This window comes from Pan troglodytes, chromosome 10, assembly GCF_028858775.2.
Source record: "Pan troglodytes isolate AG18354 chromosome 10, NHGRI_mPanTro3-v2.0_pri, whole genome shotgun sequence".
NCBI classification, from domain to species: domain Eukaryota; kingdom Metazoa; phylum Chordata; class Mammalia; order Primates; family Hominidae; genus Pan; species Pan troglodytes.
In genome coordinates this window covers 44853726-44875998 of record NC_072408.2, presented here as the reverse complement: position 1 = coordinate 44875998, position 22273 = coordinate 44853726, and the positions used below count along the sequence as shown (strand labels likewise).

The window sequence follows — 22273 nt, the reverse complement described above, 5'->3', positions numbered from 1 at the left end:
CCTTCATATCCAATTTGCATTCTGAAAGGATCCCCCTAACTTCTATAGTGAATTTTTAAAAACAATTCCTGTCAAGGACACATTCAGTTACTTGGTTTTCCTTGAAGTTAAGTTCCTAGATCATAGGGTCAGTACAGTCTTTGTGTGCGCAAAGTTTATTGGGAAGAAAAAAAGAAAGAGATCTAGGAAATAATTTTTCAACATTTACTGAAGTGATTTTCTTAATAAAGTATCTAATGTGTGGCACACTGGTGTGGGGAAGTGTTCTAGAGATTAACAGCAGGTTTCCAGCCTCCATCTTTAGCCATTCTCTGCAGCAAAAATGGTATAAATTCTACTATTCCTTATCCCTAACCCCTGTGTCTTTTCAAAGAAACCTGTATAGAACATGGAAATGGATCTGTTGTTATTTTGGCTGTTTTTCATTAATATAAGCAATGCTAAAGAAGATTTGGAAAATAGAGAAGAATATATCTATAATCCTAGCTTCCTACAACAACTATATTGCCATTTTTATATAATTCTAGACTTCTTAAAAATTTTTTTATAATTGAAATATAAATTTTACATACCTTTTTCATGTAGCTATAGTTTTATAACCATGATTTTTAAAAAATGACTCTAGAATGAGAGTCAAGGGGAGACTATCACTATTTACTTATTTCCTTGGACAGCTAGTAAGTGATGGAGCTGAGCGGGGCTGTGTGCCGCACGTGTCCCACCCCGAATCTCTAAATCACACTGCATGCCCTATTCTCCACCTCTGTTTTGTACCGTTCTCCACTCTCTGTACTGCTACCCTTCTTTTAGTTCCTCAAACATACTATACTCTCTTGTTAGGAATTACTAAGAATGGAAACTACAGAAGTGACAGAAATTGAAAAATGACAAATCTTAGTAACCAAAGTGAATTTTATGGTTAGAAATATTATTTTGTAAACAGCTGATTTGACAATTCCATATACATTGTCTCGATCACCTGGAGGTAGATTGTTATGTGCTCTTTTGGGTCTGTTCCTTTCTCTTTTTTTGTAGAGATGGAGTCTTACTATGTTGCCCAGATTGGTCTCTGGATTCAAGCAATCCTCCCGCCTCAGCCTCCCAAAGTACTGGGATTATAGGCATGAGCCACTGTGCCCAGCCTGGGTCTGTTCATTTCTGAATGTCAGTGAACCCCACCTCAACCATCCCTGATACCTATGCCCCTGCTCTTCCAGGCCAGACTTACCAAGTAGAACACAAAGCCCAGATAAGCCACGCTGACCACAGCAGCCACCACATATAATGCCACATGCCCTAGGTCCCGGACATAAACCACCACAAAGTACATATTGATGGAACAGATGATAAGGACCAAGATTCCTCCTGCAATCCGCCAGCCTCTGTAAAAGAAATCAGCACAGTCACTGATGGAATAATCCAACTTGGCCACAGACAGAAAAGGAAACAGGATGGGAATTAGAGGCAGTTCAAAATGAATGGAAAAATTGTTCTTAATTTGAAAAAAAATGATTCTTCATAAGTCTAAGTTAAATCACCCAAAGTTAGATACTGGTAGACAGGGAGAAAGAGGGGGGAAAAGACACCAACAAATAATCCCTAATAGTTAAGTCCCTAGAGATGCAACAAGGCCTAGAAACGCAATGAGCCATTTTATTAACGTTCCCAGAAATGCAACAAGTCACTTCAGATACCTCATATCCTTTAAAGATATATATAAAAGGTACTAACTTATGCCTTTTTTGTTAAGATCATTTAACAAAGAATTAAGGTGCCTCAAACTTCAGTGGCTGAAGCTGAAGAGTTATGCTGTAAAAGCTGAACTTTCTCTCCCCTTCATATGAAAGACGTGCTTTCTCTTCCTTTACTATATTCACAGTTTCCATTCTCTAAGCCAAAGAGGAAGCAGCTAGCAATCACCTCTCAAAGCATATCGCTTCCCTCTGTGTTTCACGTCTGACTGGCCTACTGCATGAAGATACCCTTTCCCCATATCAGCATCCCTTTTGGGAACGAAGAGGAGTACACTCACAGTCCATTGGCAAAGTCACTCATTACTGGCCGCAAGCTCGTAAATGTGAGGATGGGTATGAGAGCAAAGGGAAGCTGGAAAAGAAAGAAGATCAGATGGGATTACTATGGGTCCTTGTATCACCCTAGAGAACAGCACAATTAATGAAAGGGAAACATAAATGCTGCCTCAACTACTCCATGAGAAATAATTATTCCTATCATCCCAACATGCTTGGGCATTATGCTGAATTCTGCAGAGCTGTCATTAACCTAGCATACAAACCTTTGTATGTGACTTGTCTTCTTAACCTCCACAGGACCTAGCACAGTGTCCTATATGTTCATTTAATGTTTGCTTGCATTAATGAACTACAATTTTGTGTCCCATATGTAAGTAAAGTTCATAGTTCCCATTCAACAGGTTTAAAAAACCAACCATTTCTAAAATCCTTTTAGATGCCAAGGATTTCATATACATTTACTGCAGACCACAACCATGCCTCTGTCTTCCTCTCAATATCCTCCCAGCACTCAGCTAGGCTTGGTACCCAAGGGCAGTACATAATGCTACCTGAATAACTAGGATGTGTTTCCTCAGCTTCCTCCTCACCTGTAAGCTCTGTAGAACATTCAGAAAGTCATTCATCCCTGTTAGATGCTCTACATCTTGGAAGACAGCAACAAGCAGAGTGGGGATGATGGCAATAGAGCGAGTCAGAACCACTCGGGCAAAGCGTGACCACTTTAGGTTCAGGAATCCCTGGAAGAAAACATAGGAGCAGATGACTGTCTGCAACAGGAAACAAAAAAAAGTTTTGGGGAGGTTCAGGAGAGACCTCAGAAGAATGGGATTAAGCAGTGACAAAAGGGGCCAGGCACAGTGGCTCACGCCTGTAATCCCAGCACTTTCAGAGGCCAAGGCGGGTAGATCACTTGAGGTCAGGAGTTCAAGACCTGCCTGGCCAACATGGTGAAACCCCATCTCTACTAAAAATACAAAAAATTAGCCGAGTATGGTGGCCAGAGCCTGTAATCCCAGCTACTCGGGAGGCTGAGTCAGGAGAATCACTTGAACCCGGGAGGTGGAGGTTGCAGTGAGCCAAGATCGTGCCATTACACTCCAACTTGGGCGACGAGTGAGACTCCATCTCAAAAAAAAAAAAAAAAGAAGAAGAAGAAGTAACGAAAGGGTTGTGTTATCTCCCTCTATCCTATACCAGCACGTACCTCCATGACAAACTGGCCAGAATAGGTTCCTGTCATGGTGGAGCTCTGTCCTGCAGCCAGGATCCCCACTGCCCAAATGTAGAGTGCAGCAGGCCCAAAGTAACATCCCAGCACAACACCCTGTGAGAGGCCAAGAGGAAGGATATGATTGTGGCAATAATCTGCTCAGACAATATCCAAAACAGCAGTTCCCTGTGGCATTTCTCCCTTCTTTGCTATGCACCACCAACACCAAGTGCTGTGCTGGGCACTGTGCCAGAAGCTAGGCTCAAGTCCTGACCTCATTCCAGAAGCTTTCAGTCTAAACTTTACTGGATGCTCCTTCGTTTCTCTGCCTAGTCCTTTCTCTTCTCCAAGCTCCTAAACCTCCATCTTAAATATTAAAAAAAAAAAAAAAAAAAAGAGGTCTACACCATTTTCCCCAAATTATATTCCTTTACACACTATTCTGGAAAATGGCAATAGAAGTACAGGGAAATATCAAATAAATTGGTGAAATGCTACACACTATATATTCTACTGTTGGAGGATCACAATGTAACCAGCATAAAGAACTGAGAGACTCCAGTAAAAACACTTTACTAAGGAACACTTTCTTGGGGCTGGGTAGGGTGGCTCACGCTTGTAATCCCAGCACTTTGGGAGGCCAGGGTTGCAGAATCCCTTGAGCCCAGGAGTTTGAGACAAGCGTAGGCAACATGGCAAATACCCTGACTCTACAAAAAAAATACAAGGCCAGGCATGGTGGCTCACACCTGTAATCCCAGCACTTTGGGAGGCCGAGGAGGGGGGTGGATCACCTGAGGTCAGGAGTTCGAGACCAGCCTGACCAACATGGAGAGACCCCATCTCTACTAAAAATACAAAATTAGCCAGGCGTGGTGGTACACACCTGTAATCCTATCTACTTGGGAGGCTGAGGCAGGAGAAGCACTTGAACCCGGAAGGCAGAGATTGCAGTGAGCCAAGATCACGCCACTGCACTCCAGCCTGGGCAACAAGAACAAAATTCCATCTCAAAAAGAAAAAAAAATTAGCCAAGCGTGGTGGTGCTTGCCTGCAGTCCCATTACCCAAAAGACTGAGATGGGAAAATCACTTGGACCAGGTAGGTGGAGGCTGCAGTGAGCCATGATCGAGCCACTGTACCCCAGCCTGGGCAACAGAGCAAGACCTTGTCTCAAAAAAAAAAAAAAAAAAAAAAAAAAGCTGGGGTGTATACTGCATCTTTTTTTTCTTTTCTTTTCTTTTCTTTTTTTTAAAGACAGAGTCTTACTCTGTCGCCCAAGCTGGAGTGCAGTGGCCCAATCTCGGCTCACTGCAACCTCTGCCTTCCAGGTTCAAGCAATTCTCGTGTCTCAGCCTCCTGAGTAGCTAAGATTACAGGTGCCCACCACCACATCCAGCTAATTTTTGTATTTTTGTTTTTAGTAGAGACAGGGTTTCACCATGTTGGTCAGGCTGGTCTTGAACTCCTGAGCTCAAGTGATCCACCCGCCTCAGCCTCCCAAAGTGCTGGGATTACAGGCGTGAACAACCGCACCCGGCCTGTATTATATATCTTTTCAACTGATCCTCTATTCCTTCCCATTTAATCCAAAATGCTTGTCTGATGTCTGGAACTCTGAAATAAATGACACTCCAGAGGAGATATGCTCATATCTGAAGTGAAGTCACAAAAAAGACCACATACTATGCTAAAAATACTGATTCAGGAACAAAGATCACAAATCCAAACATGCTTACCCCTTTGTAGATGTCCACAGCCAGTGTCGAGTTATCTTTAGGAAAGAGGCCAGCATGAGGACTGCTGGTATTTGTACAGACTTCAACCTAGAACCCAAAGCAATTCAACAGCAACTTTTGTTTCAGAAGCAAGGACCAAATAAGAGCTCTCCTACATATCATACACAATCATCTATAAGAGGTAGGCTGGAGGGAAAACACTGGACATATGCTGTGATGTGGGCAGAGACTAGCAGCAATGTTATCTAGGATCTTCCTCTATAATCCTTCTACACCCACAGGTCATCAAAAATCTTTACTGAGTTACAGTGTGCATGGTAATAATGTACAAACGCTGGGGTACTTTAAATGATGACAGGAGGAGAGGCTCTGAAGAAGGCTTCAGACATGAGAGAACACCCAGAATAGAATCCTCAGTCAAAGCAGACAGAGGAGTCAGAGGTTCCATAGACGGGAAACAAATGGTGATCAAAACTACACAGGCAGGCCAGGCACAGGAGCTCACGCCTGTAATCCCTGTACTTTGAGAGGCCGAGGCAGGCGGATCACTTGAGGTCAGGAGTTTGAGACCAGCCTGGCCAACATGGTGAAACCCCATCTCTACTAAAATTACAAAAAATTAGCTGGGTGTGGTGGCAGGCACCTGTAATCCCAGCTACTCAGGAGGCTGAGGCAGGAGAATCGCTTGAACCCAGGAGGTGGAGGCAGTGAGCCCAGACTGTGCCACTGCACTCCAGCTTGGATGACAGTGCAAGACTCCGTCTCAAAAAAAACACTACATAGGTAATCGGAAATCAAGATTGATACAGAATTCAAAATGACAAGACAAAGTCTGTCATCATCACAGTTTCTGTTTTCTGTTTGTTGACTACTCCCAAACAAAAGCTGAGAAAGAGGGTCCAGGCTTGGTCAGCCCCATACTGTAGACTCTGACTGGTGCATGGTGATTTTGGGGGGCAGAGGAGAAGCTAGAGATTATTCCTCCTGAACATTAACACTAGAATGAGGTATTTTCCTTCCCCATCCCATTGCAGTCTTCACTTTACCCTCACATTCACTACCACCCATAACCCTGGCTTACTCACCACCTGCTCGTTGGTTTTCCCAAAAAATGCTTCAGCAAAGACTGAGACAACAAAGACATTGATGATGAAGGAAACAAAGAGTGCAATGCAGGATTCAATGAAAAAGTACTTATTGGCTTCTCGAACTTCCTGCTTATTGTTCCGGTTTACCTGTCTAGACTAGAAAGATAACAACAGCTGTCACTTTTTGACCAGTTAGAACAAGTTTCCTTGTGACATATCAGGAGTTTGGAGTCAGCTGAGAGATTTAGGGGACAAAAGTTGACCAGACGAAAAGTGAGAGATCCAACACTCACCTACATCCTAGTTCACTGAGCAATTAAGAACTTCATATGGGGGGAGAAAAAAGAACTTCATGCCCTTTCGTTGAACTGTACATTCCCCAAATAGGGAACAGAGACTAAATGACTACTGAGCTCTCAGTTACTCTCAGTGGCTGGAAGGACCACTGACCTATAAAAACGACCTGATTTCAGTCCTAAGGTGTGCATATACCTATTTATAAAGGTTTCTAAAATCTCCCAGCAAACTATTACATAATACTGACAGTAAAAGCCTGTTTGGGCTCCTTTACTCCTGACCTCCATAAGGCCACTCGAGCTTTTGAAATTTAAACACAAGAGACTTGATGCACTTCCAACCTTTTATGAAGAACTTTAGTCCCAGCTGGGTACAGTAGCTCACGCCTGTAATCCCAGCACTTTGGGAGGCCAAGGCGGGTGGATTGCTTGAGCTCAGGAGTTCGAGACCAGCCTGGCCAACATGGTGAAACCACATCTCTACTAAAAATAGAAAAATTAGCCAGGCGTGGTGGTGCACGCCTATAATCCCAGGTACTCAGGAGGCTGAGGCATGAGAATCGCTTGAACCCGGGAGGGAGAGGTTTGCAGTGAGTAGAGATCACGCCACTGCACTCCAGCCTGGGCAACAGAGTGAGACTCCATCTCAATTAAAAAAAAAAAAAAAAAAAGAACTTTAGCCCCACCTGCTTTATGCAGTTAGTAATCTCTGGTCAATTTGGTGATAAAAACAGCATCTAAGTATATGGAGTTTATAAATGTCCAGGCTTGGAAAATACCTTGCTCCTTCATGGTCCTAATAATTGTAAACTAACTTTGTGTCCCTTGCAATTGAAGGAAAAGATCCCATGAACTGTCTAGGAGGTGAAGGAGATAAGGGCCTTGCTCACCTTGACTAAGGCAGAATGCAGGTACATGTTGTGTGGCATGATGACAGCTCCCACGATACCCACAGCCTGTTCAATCTGTGGAGTGCGACAGCCTGAACAGGATGGTACGAACATGCCCTTGAGTACCTGGCTCTGGCTGGGTTTCACTGTAACATACTACATACCAACATAACAATGATTAGCCTTTACAGGAACGTGAAACGGGAGTAACACAGTACCAGGGAACAGTTAGCATCCTTTATCCCTTACAATGCCTTCTTCCTTATTTTTATATTTTTTGAGATAGGATCTTGCTCTGTCACCCAGGCTGGAATGCAGTGGCATGATCACAGCTCACTGAAACCTCAATCTCCCAAGTACAAGCAATCTTCCCACCTCAGCCACCCAAAGTGCTGGGATTACAGGCCACCACACCTGGCCAAAATCTTTTCTTCTGCAACTACCTAAGATAATGAGGAATACAGAATCATCATAGGACCAAGCAACATAAGGGGCTTACTATCAGGGGCCAGAGAATTCAAGACTGAGTATCCGGATAGTTTACAATACATCTTAGATATATGAAACAGATGTGTATGATACATAATTAATTTCTAAAGAAAGGGCTGGGTGCGGTGGCTCACGCCTATAATCCCAGCACTTTAGGAGACCAAGGCAGGAGCATTGCTTGAGCCCAGGAGTTCAAGAGCAGCCTGACAACACAACAAAACCTTATCTCTACAAAAATTACCTCGGTGTGGTGGTGCATACCTATAGTACTAGCTACTAGGGAGGCTGAGGTAGAAGGATCACTTGAGTCCAGGAGGTGAGCTGAGATCGTGCCACTGAACTCCAGCATAGGCAATAGTGTGAGACTCTGTCTCAAAAAAAAAAAAAAAAAAAAAAAAAAAAAGCCAGGCATGGTGGCTCATACCTGTAATCCTAGCACTTTAGCAGGCCAAGGCGGGTGGATCACCTGAGGTCAGGAGTTCAAGACCAGCCTGGCAAACATAGTGAAACCCCGTCTCTACGAAAAATACAAAAATTAACCAGGCACGGTGGCGGGCACCCATAATCCCAGCTACGTGGGAGGCTGAGGCAGGAGAATCCCTTGAACCTGGGGGTGGAAGTTGCAGTGAGCAGAGATCGCACCACTGCACTCCAGCCTGGGCGAAAGAGGGAGACTCCATCTCAAAAAAAAAAAAGAAAAGAAAAAAGAAAAAGCTGCTAAGGGACTTGTGGTTATTAGTAATTCCACAAGGCTCAAAAATATACAACCAGGGCCAGGCACAGTGGCTCACAGCTGAAATCCTAGCACTTTGGGAGGCCAAGATGGGCAGATTACTTGAGGTCAGCAGTTCAAGACCAGCCTGGCCAACATAGAGAAACCCCATCTCTACTAAAAATACAATAAGTTAGCCAGGCATGGTGGTACACGCCAATAATCCCAGCTACTTGGGAGGCTGAGGCACAAGAACCACTTGAACCTGGGAGGCAGAGGCTGCAGTGAGCCAAGATCACACCCACTGCACTCTAGCCTACATGACAGAGCAACGCTCTGGCTCAAAAATAAATAAATAAATAAAAATCTAAAAATTAAAAAAGAATATAGAATCAATTTTTATTATCCATACTGAGCATACTTCTGTTCACCCATGTTCATTTAAAAATCACTTGCTGTTTGCCACTAGTACGTGTGTAATGAGAGACTCATCCTTAAACACTCTCATATATACTCTTCCCCGGTTCAGTATTTCTCTTGGAAGCCTTAGGCCAAGAGGCATAATCAACCCATAGATTACATATATTTTTTAAAGTTCAGCCAGACCAGTAAGCAGAAATCAGTTTATAAGAATTGTACAAAGAAAGGTGCTAGTACTGCAAATAATGTTAGTGACTCTAAGGAGTTTCTGGGTTGGGGCACAAACCAGGAAATATCCAGTATATTTCATATAATTCATTAACTGTTTTAATATTGGGAAAGTTCAAGCTGCAATTAATATAAACCAGGATGAGCAAAAGCAGAACTCCTCTAAGTTAACACCCAAGAATAACCCTGCAACCCCCTCCTTAATTAACACTATCCATGGCTGTTCTGTTGTCAGATGGTCAACTTGGGACCAAAGAATCTAGTCTGGAAAGCCCTAAAATATCTAGTCATTTTAAACCTGGGAGCCCCTGCAGGCCTTTCTGCACGCTAATCTTTGCTATGGATCATATTCCTTTAAAATTGGCCCAGGGAAAAATTGGCTTTTTGTTGATACACCCACTATAAGTGAACCATACTAGCATTATTACTGTCTTTTATAATAAAAGGCTAAAAAAAAAAAACCACAAAAACTTATTTTAAGAAGCTAATGAATATCCTGTACCACTTGCCTCATATCCAAATGTGAGGGCCATAATAGTGATGAGAAAGCCAAAAAATGCTTCTAGCTTCCGCAAGCCTAAAGGAAAAAAGGCAGCAGTGAGCTCAGAGAAGGTAGACTTCCCCATCTGCCACATGACAGAGAGCAGCTCCTTTGACCCTCCCATTCCCGCTCTCCTTACCATATTTGTCCAAGAAGAGAAATACAAAAGTATCTGCAATGGTGATGAGAACGCCACCCCACAGAGGAATTCTAGGTCAGAGATGAGATATGGAAGTCAGAGAGACGGAAAGAAAGGAAACATTGAAAAACACTCTCTTCCCAACAGCTCTCCAGATAAAGAACACTTGGAGAAGCTAGGACTTGAGGGAGGAGGGACAATGGCAGAAAACTAGGCCTTGGGTAAAGTAGGGTAACAGCATCAACTTAATTACATTCATTTAAACTTTGATTGAGAGTCTACTATGTCACTCTTAGGATACAAAGCTGAAAAGTTTGGGTCTTACCCTCATGGAGTTAGACAGATAGAATTTTATAGGATTAGATAGATAGTATCTAGTGGGGGCTGGGTGTAGTGGCTCATGCCTGTAATATCAGCACTTTGGGAGGCTGAGGCGGGCATTCCTAGACCTGAGGTCAGGAGTTAGAGACCTGCCTGGCCAACATGGTGAAACCCCGTCTCTACTAAAAATACAAAAATTAGCTGGACATGGTGGCAGGTGCCTGTAATCCCAGCTACTCAGGAGACTGAGGCACAAGAATTGCTTGAACCTGGGAGGCAGAGGTTGCAGTGAGCCAAGATCATACCACTGCACTCCAGCCTGGGTGATGGAGAAAGACTCTGTCTCAAAAAATTAAATAAATAAAATAAAATAAAAAGATAGTATCTAGCGGGATAAAATGACATACAAATCAATAATTGCGATACAAAACGCCACACATTCTAATAAAGGTAAGCATAACCCACCATGGGAAATGGAAGATGTAGAGTCTACATCTACCAGGGGAGAAGAAATTGTTTCCAGAAAGGTTCCACAGAAGAAATAACAATTGAGTTGAGTCTTCAAAATTAAAAATGAATTGGGTTTTTGTTTTTATCTCTGCTTGGAAATCCAGCAAAACACTGATGACTTTCTAGAGGAAAACCCCTCACCTTCCTACAGACAGAAGATTGATAGCAATGGCTGAGCCAATGACTTCTTGCATGTCTGAGCCGATGATAGCCAACTCCACCATCAGCCACAGGATGACTCGTGGGACCTAAACACCAAACAGTAGAAAGACATGGTTCTGATTAATCATTTCTAAAAAATTCCTCCACAATTTGGAATTCACATTTTGGCACTAAACCATAAACAGTCCTTTATAAGCCTCCAGACTAGAGAAGAAATACCAGAACGTGCCTCCACTTGGCCGATCACTGCACTGTGGCTCTCACCTGGAGAAGGAAAAGTGTGCTACCACGTGGCAGAACCTGTGAACGAAGGTCAAGGCAGTAATTGATCTTTTTTCTTTTTCCTTTCTACTTGAGAAGAATATAATTGCCATTTACTAACTTCCACTTAATTTCCTAAAAACAATCCTAAAAAGTTTAGAGGAGAATAAGGATGCTAATACGGTCCAAATATGGGTCAAGAAAGAATATTAAATGATTGCAGAAGAACATATCTATCCTGACCATAGCTGGGAAGACAAAACAAACATGAAAAGGTTGGGGTCAGGCCGGGCGCGGTGGCTCACACCTGTAATCCCAGCACTTTGGGAGGCTGAGGCAGGTGGATCACCTGAGGTCAGGGTTCAAGATCAGCCTGGCCAACATGGCGAAACCCCGTCTCTACTAAAAATACAAAAATTAGCTGGGCATGGTGGCACATGCCTGTTAATCCCAGCTACTCAGGGGGCTGAGGCAGGAGAATTGCTTGAACCTGGGAGGCGAAGGTTGCAGTGAGCCGAGATTGCGCCACTGCACTCCAGCCTGGACAACAAAGCGAGACTCCATCTCAAAAAAAAAAAAAAAAAGGTTGGGGTGGACCAGGCACAGTGGCTCATGCCTGTAATCTCAGCACTTTGGGATGCCAAGGTAGATCCCTTAAGCCCAGGAGTTTGAGACCAGCCTGGGCAACATGGCAAAACCCCATCTCTACAAAAAGTATACAAATTGGGAGCAAAATGATAAGAACTTATGAACACACAGACAGAAACAACAGACACTGGGGTCTACTTGATGGGGGAGGGTGGAAGGAGAGAGAGAAGCAGAAAAGGTAACTATTGTGTATTGGGCTTAATATCGGGGTGATGTAATAATATGTACAACAAACCCCCATGACACGTGTTTATCTATGTAACAAACCTTCACGTGACTGCTCTGCCTACGGAATAGCCTTTCTTTATTCCTTTACGTTCTTAATAAACTTGCTTTCACAAAAAAAAAAAAAAGAAAGAAAGAAAAAAAAAAAACCTTCACATGTATCCATCTCCAAACCTAAAATAAAAATTATAGGAAAAAAAAAAAGTACAAAAGTATCCAGGCGTGATGGCATACACCTGCAGTCCCAACTACTTGGGAGGCTGAGGCAGGAGGACAGCCTGAGCCCCAGTGGTCAAGGCTGCAGTGAGCTATGATCATGCCACTGCACTCCAGAGTGGGCAACAGACAAGAGCAAGACTGTCTCAACAAACCACCACCACAACAACAGAAAAGGTTGGAGTCACCTTTAATGTAATAATAATGCCCACGTATGCAAAAGGACTCAAGGGAAGATGGTTGGAACTGGGTGGCATATAACAAAGTCAGAAACTTATCTGGCCAAACAATACAGCTGAAAATCAGATTTAGTTATGCTGACTCACTGAAGCCAGAAAAAAACACCTCCAGATAGGTAGCATCCAAAAAATTTGTCAGGTCACCCATGGTAGTTCACACCTATAATCCCTGAACTTTGGGAGGCAGAGGTGGGAGGATTACTTGAGCCCAGGAGTTCAAGCCCAGCCTGGGCAACATGGCAAAACCCTGTCTCTACAAAAAATTTTAAAAATAGCTGGGTATCATGGTGCACACCTGTGGTCCCAACTATTCAAGAGACAGAGGTAGGAAGGCTGCTTGCGCCTGGGAGGTCAAGGGTATAGTGAGCCATGATTGTGCCACTGAACTCTAGTCTGGGTAATAGAGCAAGATCCTATCTCAAAAAAACAGGCCAGGCACAGTATCTCACATCTGTAATCCCAGCACTTTGAGAGGCTAAGGCAAGTGGATCACTTGAGGTCTGGAGTTTGAGATCAGCCTGGCCAACATGGTGAAACCCTGTCTCTACTAAAAATACAAAAATTAGCTGGGTGTGGTGGTGCGCACCTGTAATCCCAGCTACTCGGGAAGCTGAGACAGGAGAATCGCTTGAACCTGGGAGGTTGAGGTTATAGTAAGCCAAGATCACACCACTGTACCCGAGCCTGGGTGACAAAGCGAGACTTGGTCTCAAAAAAAAAAAAAAAAAAAAGGGCAGAGCCAGGCGCAGTAGCTCACGCCTGTAATCCCAGCACTTTGGGAGGCCAAGGCGGGCAGATCACGAGGTCAGGAGTTTGAGACCAGTCTGGCCAACATAGTGAAACCTCATCTCTACTAAAAATACAAAAATTGGCCAGGCGTGGTGATGCACGCCTGTAGTCCCAGCTACTCAGGAGGCTGAGGCAGGAGAGTAGCTTGAACCCAAGAGGCAGAGGTTGTGGTGAGCTGAGATCACGCCACTGCACTCCAGGCTGGGCAACAGAGTGGGACTCCATCTCAAAAATACCAAAACAAGGCCAGGCGCAGTGGCTCACGTCTGTAATCCCAGCACTTTGGAAGGCCGAGGTGGGCAGATCACAAGGTCAGGAGTTCGAGACCAGCCTGGCCAACATGGTGAAACCTCGTCTCTACTAAAAATACAAAAATTAGCCAGGCATGGTGGCAGGCACCTGTAATCCCAGCTACTCGGGAGGCTGAGGCAGGAGAATCACTTGAAACTGAAGGCGGAGGTTGCAGTGAGCTGAGATCATGCCACTGCACTCCAGCCTGGGTGAAAGAGTGAAACTCCGTCTCAAACAAACAAACAAACAAAAAAGCAGGCTGGGCACGGTGGCTCATGCCTGTAATCCCAGCACTTTGGGAGGCGAAGGCTGGCAGATCACCTAAGGCCAGGAGTTCAAGACCAGCCTGACCAACATGGTAAAACCTCATCTCTACTAAAAATACAAAAATTAGCCAGATGGTGGCACGTGCCTGTAATCCAAGCTAGTCAGGAGGCTGAGGCAGGAGAATCCCTGGAATCGCCTCACTGCAAGAAGCAGAGGCTGTAGTGAGCTGAGATCACACCACTGAACTCTGAACTCCAGCCTGGGCAACAGAGTGAGATTCTGTCTCAAAAAAAAAAACAAAACAAACAAACAAAAATATACATATATAATTATTATTACAAAATAACTATTAACGTGTATGAAGAAAGAGAAGCTAGGCTTGGTGCAGTGGCTCATGCCTGTCGTCCCAGCACTTTGAGAAGCTGTGGTGGGAGGACTGCCTGAGCCCAGGAGTTTGAGACCAGCCTAGACAACATAGCAATACCTCATCTCCACAAAAAAAAAAAAAAAAAAAAATTTTAATTAGCTGGGTGTGGTCGTGCTCGCCTGTGGTCCCAGCTACTTGGGAGGCTGAGGTGGGAGAATCGCTTGAGCCTGGGAGGTCAAGGCTGCAGTGAGCCATGATCACATCACTGCACTCCACCATGGGTGACAGAGTGAGACTCCGTCTCAAAAAATAAAAAGAAAGAAAGAAAAAGAAGCTAGAAGGATTATAAATTACCAAGGTTTTGTTTGTTTTTTAAAAATTTTATGGGTACATAGTAGGTGTATATATTATGGGGCATATGGGATATTTTGATATAGGCATAAAATGTGTAATAATCACATCAGAGTAAATGGGGATATTATCAAGATTTTTTTATTTTTTTGAAAAGCAGATAAGGATACTTTTTGCTCACACCCAGGAAAAGAAACAAAACAAGAGACAAAACTAAGTTAAAAATATCTTCCAGACATAGTGTTCATTCTTGCCTTAGGCAACGGTAAGAAAGGCCCAAAATGTCCAGAAGAAGCTGCAGAGGACAGTGTAGCCCCCGGCGGGAGGGGAAACTGAAAAATAATTATTAGCAAATCCAAAGATCTTGCCACATATAGTTTGTAGTAAAAAGAAAAAAAATTACTTTTTCAAAGTGATGGCAAAGTCAAACAAAAAAAGAACATATATAAAATGCAAACTGATGGAGTAACATGGAGGTATGAATAAAAGTGCTTAGAGGGAGTATCCTCCTCCCCTTGGGCTGGGCATTGCTAGCTACTGGAAGCCAGAGTGAATGGTAACACAGTTTTTCTAAGAAAACCTTCTAGGAAATGCGAGTCTCAAGTTAGATTTTGAAAGAGTGGGAAAACATGGCCTGGCAGCAGGAGGAGCTACAGTATTTCCGTTGGTACCGTCTGTCTTCAGGGCCACTGACCCCCAAGTCCTTGACTGTCTCACTATAGAATGAGGCCAGCACATACTGCCAGACACATAGATTCCTATGGCATGGGTGAGAGACAAACAGGACATACATTGCTCACCTTGGGATACTGACGGTGACATACTTCAGCAAGATGCAGCCCAGTAACCACTCCCAGTCTAGCTGCAAGCCGCTGGAGCAGCAGCCCCACAAGGGTGGCCAACAGAAGGATCCAGAGCAACTAAGAAGAACAAAATCTCCTGTAACACTCATTGAACAACTGAGTTTTTGTCTGTTTGTTTGTTTAGTTGTTTGGCAACATGAGTGGTAAATACTGCATTCAGAAAAGAGCCCAGGTCAAGAATCAAATGACTTGAGTTCTATAACAGATTTTGCACATGACCTGCTAAGTCACCTTGTACCTTTCTGAGCCTCAGTTTCTCCTATATGTAGTTTCTCCTTTGTTCAAGGAAACTATGTGGATAAAAATAAGACCAAATGGAAAGTACTTTACACATAAGAGCCACTGCCAATGAAGTATCTGCATGTAGCCCCTGAGGCTACTATCCAACATGCAGGGTGGAGAAAAGGATGTGAGAGTGTATTATGTGCTTAAAAGGACAGGGGTAGGACTAGATGTTCACCTTAAATCCAGCCACTGCTCCAGACTGCAAATCGGATTCAATATTTCCTGGATCCAGGTAGGCAATGCTCATAAGAAAACCTGGTCCGGTGAAAGCCCAGAGTTTACGAAAGCTAAAACAAGAGTACTGTACAAGAGAGGAAAAGAGATTAAACTGAACATCACCATTGAACTACTGATATAATTGATCTGTTATCACATATGAAGCAACAAAATCCAGCCTCACAAGAAAAAAGGATTTACAATGTCAGATATTGCATGTGTCCAAGTTTCACCTCCATCTTACCCACTTTTTATTAAGAAGCTGGCCACTTCTCTGTCCAAGTCAAAGCTCTTCCCTTACCTGCAGGTTCCATCAGCCTCTTATTCTAAAACCAGAATAACAGTATCAGTACCTCTGTGCCCAAACACTTCCCAAAAAGGACAAGAGCCACCATTTTAAAAAGGAAACAAGCCAGGTGTGGTGCTGTGTGGTGTGTGCCTATAGTCCAACTACTTGGGACACTGAGGAGAGCAAACAAAAATAAAATTCTAAGCTCCCCCAACCAACTGAACGGATCCTCTTCTTCACCAGGGGCATTCCAAAGAAAACCTGAAAAACTAGTTCAGGCCATGATGGGAGGGAGGGGTCAGACAAACCTCATTATACTCCCTTCCCTTTGGAATTCAGACACAAATGACCAGCATTAAAACAGAGATCTTGGCCAGGCACAGTGGTTCATGCATGTAATCCCAGCACTTTGGGAGGCCAAGGCGGGCGGATCACCTGAGGTTGGGAGTTCGAGACCAGTCTGACCAACATGGAGAAACCCTGTCTCTACTAAAAATACAAAAACAGGTGGGCGTAACGGCACATGCCTGTAATCCCAGCTACTCGGGAGGCTGAGGCAGGAGAATCGCCTGAACGCGGGAGGAGGAGGTTGCGGTGAGCCAGGATTGCACCATTGCACTCTAGCCTGGGCGACAAGAGTGAAACTCCGTCTCAAAAACAAACAAACAAACAAAAACCAGAGATCTTAAAACTGACAAAACAGATTCCTTGTAGCAATAACATGCTAAATTCCAACCTGACTCTAGCATAGCAGCACATGACAGATAACAGGCCCTGAAAGAAATCAAAGTATTTTACTCCAAGATATATTTCTTTGTATATTTTGAAATAACACTGCAAAGCTGTCTCTTATGAGCAAAACCTAGAATATGTAGAATCTCCTTCCCTTTTCAGGTCTTTTCCTGATCCAGGAGAGAATTAACTAGGAGTCCGGTACCTTTTTAAGTCTGATAAAAGACATTTACATCTATTTTCTCTGAAGCTTGTTACCTAGAGGCTTCACCTACATAATAAAAACCTTGGTCTTCACAACCCCTCATTTTAGACACTCCACAGACCCTCATTTTAGACCAGGTCTTTAGAAAATAACTCTTTCAACCAATTTCTTTTTTTATTTATTTTTATTTTTGTAGAGACGGGGTTTTGCCATGTTGCCCAGGCTGGTCTTGAACTCCTGGGCTTAAGCAATCCTCCCACTTCAGCCTCCAAAGTAGCTGGGACCACAGGTGTGCACCACCACACCCAACTAATTTTATTTTATTTTTTTTACTTGGAGACAAGGTCTTGTCACATTGCCCAAGCTGGTTGGTCTCGAACTCCTGGGCTCAAGCGATCCACCCGCCTCAGCCTCCCAAAGTGCTGGGATTATATGCATGAGCCACTGCACCCAGTGTCAATCAATTTCCAATCAGAAAATCTTTAAATCCACCTTTGACCTGAAAGGTGCCCCCTCCCCACTTCAAGTTGTCCCACCTTTCCTGATGGAACCAATGTACGACGTCTTAAATATATTGGCTGATGTCTGCCTGTAACTTCTGACCCTAAAACGTATAAAATCAAGCTGTAACCCAAACACCTTGGGCACATGTTCTCGGGACTTCCTGGGGCTGTGTCACGGGCCTTGGTCACTCATATTTGGCTCAGAATAAACCTCTTTAAACATTTTACAGAGTTTGACTCTTGTTTGTTTGTTTGGTTTTCAGACAGTCTCACTCTGCCACTCAGGCCGGAGTGCAGTGGCGCGATCTTGGCTCACTGCAGCCTCTGCCTCCTAGGTTCAAGTGATTCTCCTGCCTCAGTCTCCCGAGTAGCTGGGATTACAGGCACCCACCACTACGCCCAGCTAACTTTTGTATCTTTAGTAAAGACAGGGTTTCACCATGTTAACCAAGCTGGTCTTGAACTCCTAACCTCAGGTGATCTGCCCATCTCGGCCTCCCAAAGTGCTGGGATTACAGGTGTGAGCCACCGCGCCCGGCCTGTTTTGTTTTGGTTTTCATTTTTGAGAGGAGGTCTCATTCTGTTACCCAGAGTGGAGTACCATAGCATGATCTTGGCTCACTGCAACTTCTGCCTCCTAGGCTCAAGTGATCCTTCCACCTCAGCCTCCCGAGTAGCTGGGACTACAGGTGCATACCACCATGCCCAGCTAATTTTTGTATTTTTTGTAGAGACAGGGTTTCGCCATATTGGCCAGGCGGGTCTTGAACTCCTGGGCTCAAGTGATCTGCCTTAGCCTCCCAAAGTGCTGGGATTACAGGTGTGAGCCTGGGCCCAGCCAGAGTTTGACTCTTTTTCATCAACAAACAAGAGGAAGGATAGCTTGAGGCCAGGAGTTCAAGACCAGCCTGGGCAACATAGTGAGACCCTGTCTCTAAAAATAAAAATAAAAATAATGAGCCTGGCATGGTGGCATGCCATCTATAGTCCCAGCTACTGGGGAGGCTGAAGTGGGAGAATCACTTGACCCCAGGAATCAAGGCTACAGTGGGCTATGGTTGTGCCACTGCACTGGAGCCTAGATGACAGAGCAAGACCCTGTCTGTAAAAAAGATTAGATAGATAGATAGATAGACAGACAGATAGACAGACAGACAGACATAGATAGATAGATATAGATAGGGGTGTGTGTGTGTGTGTGTATATATAGATATATAGATATATAGATATAGTCTTCAGAGATTGCCAGCCAAAATTAAACCTGAGGCTGCTGAACTTGAGCCATCCAGCAGATCTTTCACTCACAGGTTTTCCCCAGACAATAGTGTTCTCCTCCAAGGACCTGATACTAACCTCCTCCTCAGGAATGGAGATCTTCTCATTAAAGTAAGTGGCGAAGTACTCCTCTGAGTCCCCAGGGGACTGTGGAAGAGAGGGATTACTATAGGCAGGGTTGATGTTACCAAGACTGGCAGACTCCCCATGATCTCCAGAAACACTGTCTGAATTAACAGATTTGAAAATAAATTAGTAAAAAATGAACAAAATACACTAACAATTCATCCTTAGTATACTGAAATTAAATAGTTTAATATCTAAATGCACAAGAGACCAACCTGACTCTAGCTCAATTTATTTTGAATAGTTTATTTTTAATGTACATTTTAGAATAAGTAATACATTCACATGGTTAAAAATTCAGGAAGTAAAAAATTTAGCCTACACTAAAAAAGTTATCTCCCTCCCCCTCCCCCAGTCACTCAATTCTCTAGATCAGTTTTAACTCACAATGGTTTTCCTACTTCCACACTTCTACTCCTACTTGGGAATTTTTAGAGCCATTTCATTTTCCTCTAAAAACACTGACATATGGGCTCAAAATATCACATTCCCAGACCAGCTCCTGGTAACCTAAAATCCTAGCTTTTAAAAGAAAAGAACTAGGCCTGTCTAGCGAAATGTCCTCCCCACCTCCTATATTTGGTAGGACTTACTCAAAGAATCGACCGTGGACATTATACCTCCATCAGACTTCTCAAAAAATGTGCAAGTTACAAAATCCTGCCACAGTTCAGGCTAAACTCTGAAGCTGCAGCAAAACCACCAAGCAGGAACCCTTTGTACTCTGACTAAGGCTTGCAGTAAAGTGCCGCTGGTCACGGGGTACTGGCACCCTCGTGATGGCAGGGCTCATCTCAGACTGATATCAGCGTTTCCCTGAGTTCTGCATTTTGCAGTCAATCTTAAATACTGGGAAGCAGAAGGTCTGGGAGAAAAGGGATACCATGCCAGAAATACACAGAGCCTAGTTTGCTTCAGCCATCAAATGGCTATTTTGAATCACAAAGCTCTAATCTCTGTGTTTGCAATAAATCCTTACAACCTCTAATTTAAACAAATAAGAGCTTTCTTTCCATAGGGAGCTGACTCATATCATCTTAATTAAGCAGCTTTGAATTAATGAAGAAATTTATAGAAAAGGAACAGAAATTCCAAAGAAGCTCAGATTTAGGAAGGAATAGTCAAAGCACTCAAGAAGCTCCAATCAAATACAGAGCGTAAGGTACTCGCCCTGTATTTTACTGCTCCACACACATCTGAAACACCAGGAAGCATCATGAGTAGCCAAAACACTCCAGAGGTTTTTATCCTGGGTCTGGGAATAACATTGCCCTTGCAAGCATTACTGCCAGAAACCAAATTTCAGCTAATCTTGGCTCAACTCAGAATTGTAAAAAAGATATGAAGCAGGTCTCTGGTTAAAAATCTGTTTTCAGGGCCAGGCACAGTGGCTCACGCCTGTAATCCCAGCATTTTGGGAGGCTGAGACGGGTGGACCACCTGAGGTCAGGAGTTCAAGACCAGCCTGACCAACATAGCAAAACCCCATCTCTACTAAAAATACAAAAACATTAGCCGGGCGTGGCGGCAGGTGCCTGTAATCCCAGGTGCTCGTGATGCTGAGGCAGGAGAATCCCTTGAACCGGGGAGGCGGAGGTTGCAGTGAGCCAAGACAGTGCCACTGAACACTAACTAGCCTGGGCAACTAGAGCAAAACTCCGCCTCAAAAAAAAAAACCAAACAAACAAACAAAAAAAAACATTCTGTTTTCAGGATGGGCGCGGTAGCTCATGCTTGTAATCCCAGCATTTTGGGAGGCTGAGACGGGCGGATCACTTGAGGTCAGGCATTTGCGAACAGCCTGGCCAACATGGCGAAACCCTGTCTCTATTAAAAATATAAAAATTAGCCGGGCATTGTGGCGTGTGCCTTTAGTCACAGCTACTCGGGAGGCTGAAGCAGGAGCATCACTTGAACCCATGAGGCGGAGGTTGCAGTGAGCCGAGATTGTGCCACTGCACTCCAACCTGGGTGACAGAGTGAGACTCCACCTCAAAAAAAAAAAAAAAATCCATTTTCATTTACAGCCTAAGTCACCAGATGGTGACTTTTGAATGGAGTTGTTACAATAGATGATGATAGATGATGACAAGAGGAAAAATATGATAAATTTCTGTTACCAACATAAACCTAATTACAAATAAAATTAGACAATAACGCAAAGCGGTAAATTACCATCTGACATCTTCTGTTCAGGACCCAGCACCATGGTGGATACCTGAGTGGCTGAGTTCTTAGAATATGATTCTGGAAAGGAGAAAAGTGAGGGAGAAGAATTAGGAAGAACAAACTAACAAGTTCAGAACCAGCAGTTTGTTACTCTGTATGACTGAATCCTTACTATGAAAAGAGTAATTCTACTGAATTAGGTAACCTTGAAAATAATTACAGTTTTCAGAATATGACTGACAGATATTTAACAAAAAAAGAAAAGTCTTAGTCAAGATTTTGCTGGCAAGACTTCAAAACCAAATTGAAGTGTTACAGCTCTTTTAGAATGTGTCTAGCAGGCTTTCTGGTTTTCGCTGTGAAACCCTTCACAGATGGCAGGGGGTGGTGGACAAATTGAACAGGAGGTATTTTAGTGAGACAGCAAATACCATTTTTTTTTTTTTGAGTCTTTGAGTCGGAGTCTTGCTCTGTCGCCCAGGCTGGAGTGCAGTGGTGCCATCTCAGCTCACTGCAACCTCTGCCTCCTGGGTTCAAGTGATTCTCCTGCCTCAGCCTCCCAAGTAGCTGGGATTACAGGTGCCCGCCACCACGCCCAGCTAATTTTTTGTATTTTTAGTAGAGACAGGGTTTCGCCGTGTTAGCCAGGATGGTCTCGATCTGCTGACCTCGTGATCCGCCCGCCTCAGCCTCCCATAGTGCTGGGATTATAGGCATGAGCCAACGCACCTGGCCAGGCAAATACTTTTTTAATAAGCATCTACACAGAGGCTGCTAGGCAAGTATCCATTCTCTGCCTTTGCCTCCAAATTATCCCAAGTGTCTAAAGCCAGACACATTTCCCCCTATTTTATGAGTTGTTTTTTTTGTTTGTTTTTTTTTTTTTTGAGACGGAGTCTCACTCTGTTGTCCAGGCTGGAGTGCAGTGGCATGATCTCAGCTCGCTGCAACCTCCGCCTCCCGGGTTCAAGCGATTCCCCTGCCTCAGCCTCCAGAATAGCTGAGATTACAGGCGTGTGCCACCACGCCTGGCTAATTTTTGTATTTTTAGTAGAGACACGGTTTCACCATGTTGGCCACGCTGGTCTCAAAGTCCTGACCTCATGATCTGCCCACCCCACTTCCCAAAGTGCTGGTATTACAGGCATGAGCCACCACACCCAGCCTATTTTATG

At 43.9% G+C, this 22273-nt stretch overlaps 1 protein-coding gene and 1 non-coding gene across 20 annotated transcripts in view; one reads left to right on the top strand and one right to left on the bottom strand.

Moving 5' to 3' along the window:
* Window positions 1-22273, bottom strand: part of SLC11A2 (solute carrier family 11 member 2) — a 46644-nt gene that overhangs the window by 9765 nt on the left and 14606 nt on the right. For 9 of the 19 annotated variants that reach the window (XM_509061.9, XM_063785643.1, XM_009425388.5 and 6 more), the window contains 14 exons: window positions 21105-21176; window positions 18882-19030; window positions 15759-15884; window positions 15236-15355; window positions 10761-10867; window positions 9789-9859; window positions 9618-9685; window positions 7260-7415; window positions 6071-6229; window positions 4986-5072; window positions 3241-3360; window positions 2624-2773; window positions 2033-2106; window positions 1229-1382 (listed from right to left, as the gene is read on the bottom strand). In XM_509061.9, coding sequence (XP_509061.2) covers window positions 1229-1382; window positions 2033-2106; window positions 2624-2773; window positions 3241-3360; window positions 4986-5072; window positions 6071-6229; window positions 7260-7415; window positions 9618-9685; window positions 9789-9859; window positions 10761-10867; window positions 15236-15355; window positions 15759-15884; window positions 18882-19030; window positions 21105-21138 — 1575 coding nt within the window. In that variant the 5' untranslated portion in view covers window positions 21139-21176. Of the gene's footprint in view, window positions 1-1228; window positions 1383-1920; window positions 2107-2623; window positions 2774-3240; window positions 3361-4985; window positions 5073-6070; window positions 6230-7259; window positions 7416-9617; window positions 9686-9788; window positions 9860-10760; window positions 10868-15235; window positions 15356-15758; window positions 16126-16615; window positions 16739-18881; window positions 19031-19522; window positions 19624-21104; window positions 21177-22273 lie in introns of those variants that run through there. The other 10 variants (XM_063785649.1, XM_063785650.1, XM_063785645.1 and 7 more) reach the window with 6 other exon arrangements.
* On the top strand, window positions 21406-21467 carry LOC112205121 (U7 small nuclear RNA). The gene has a single exon (XR_002938976.1). It is a non-coding gene; the product is annotated as a U7 small nuclear RNA (small nuclear RNA).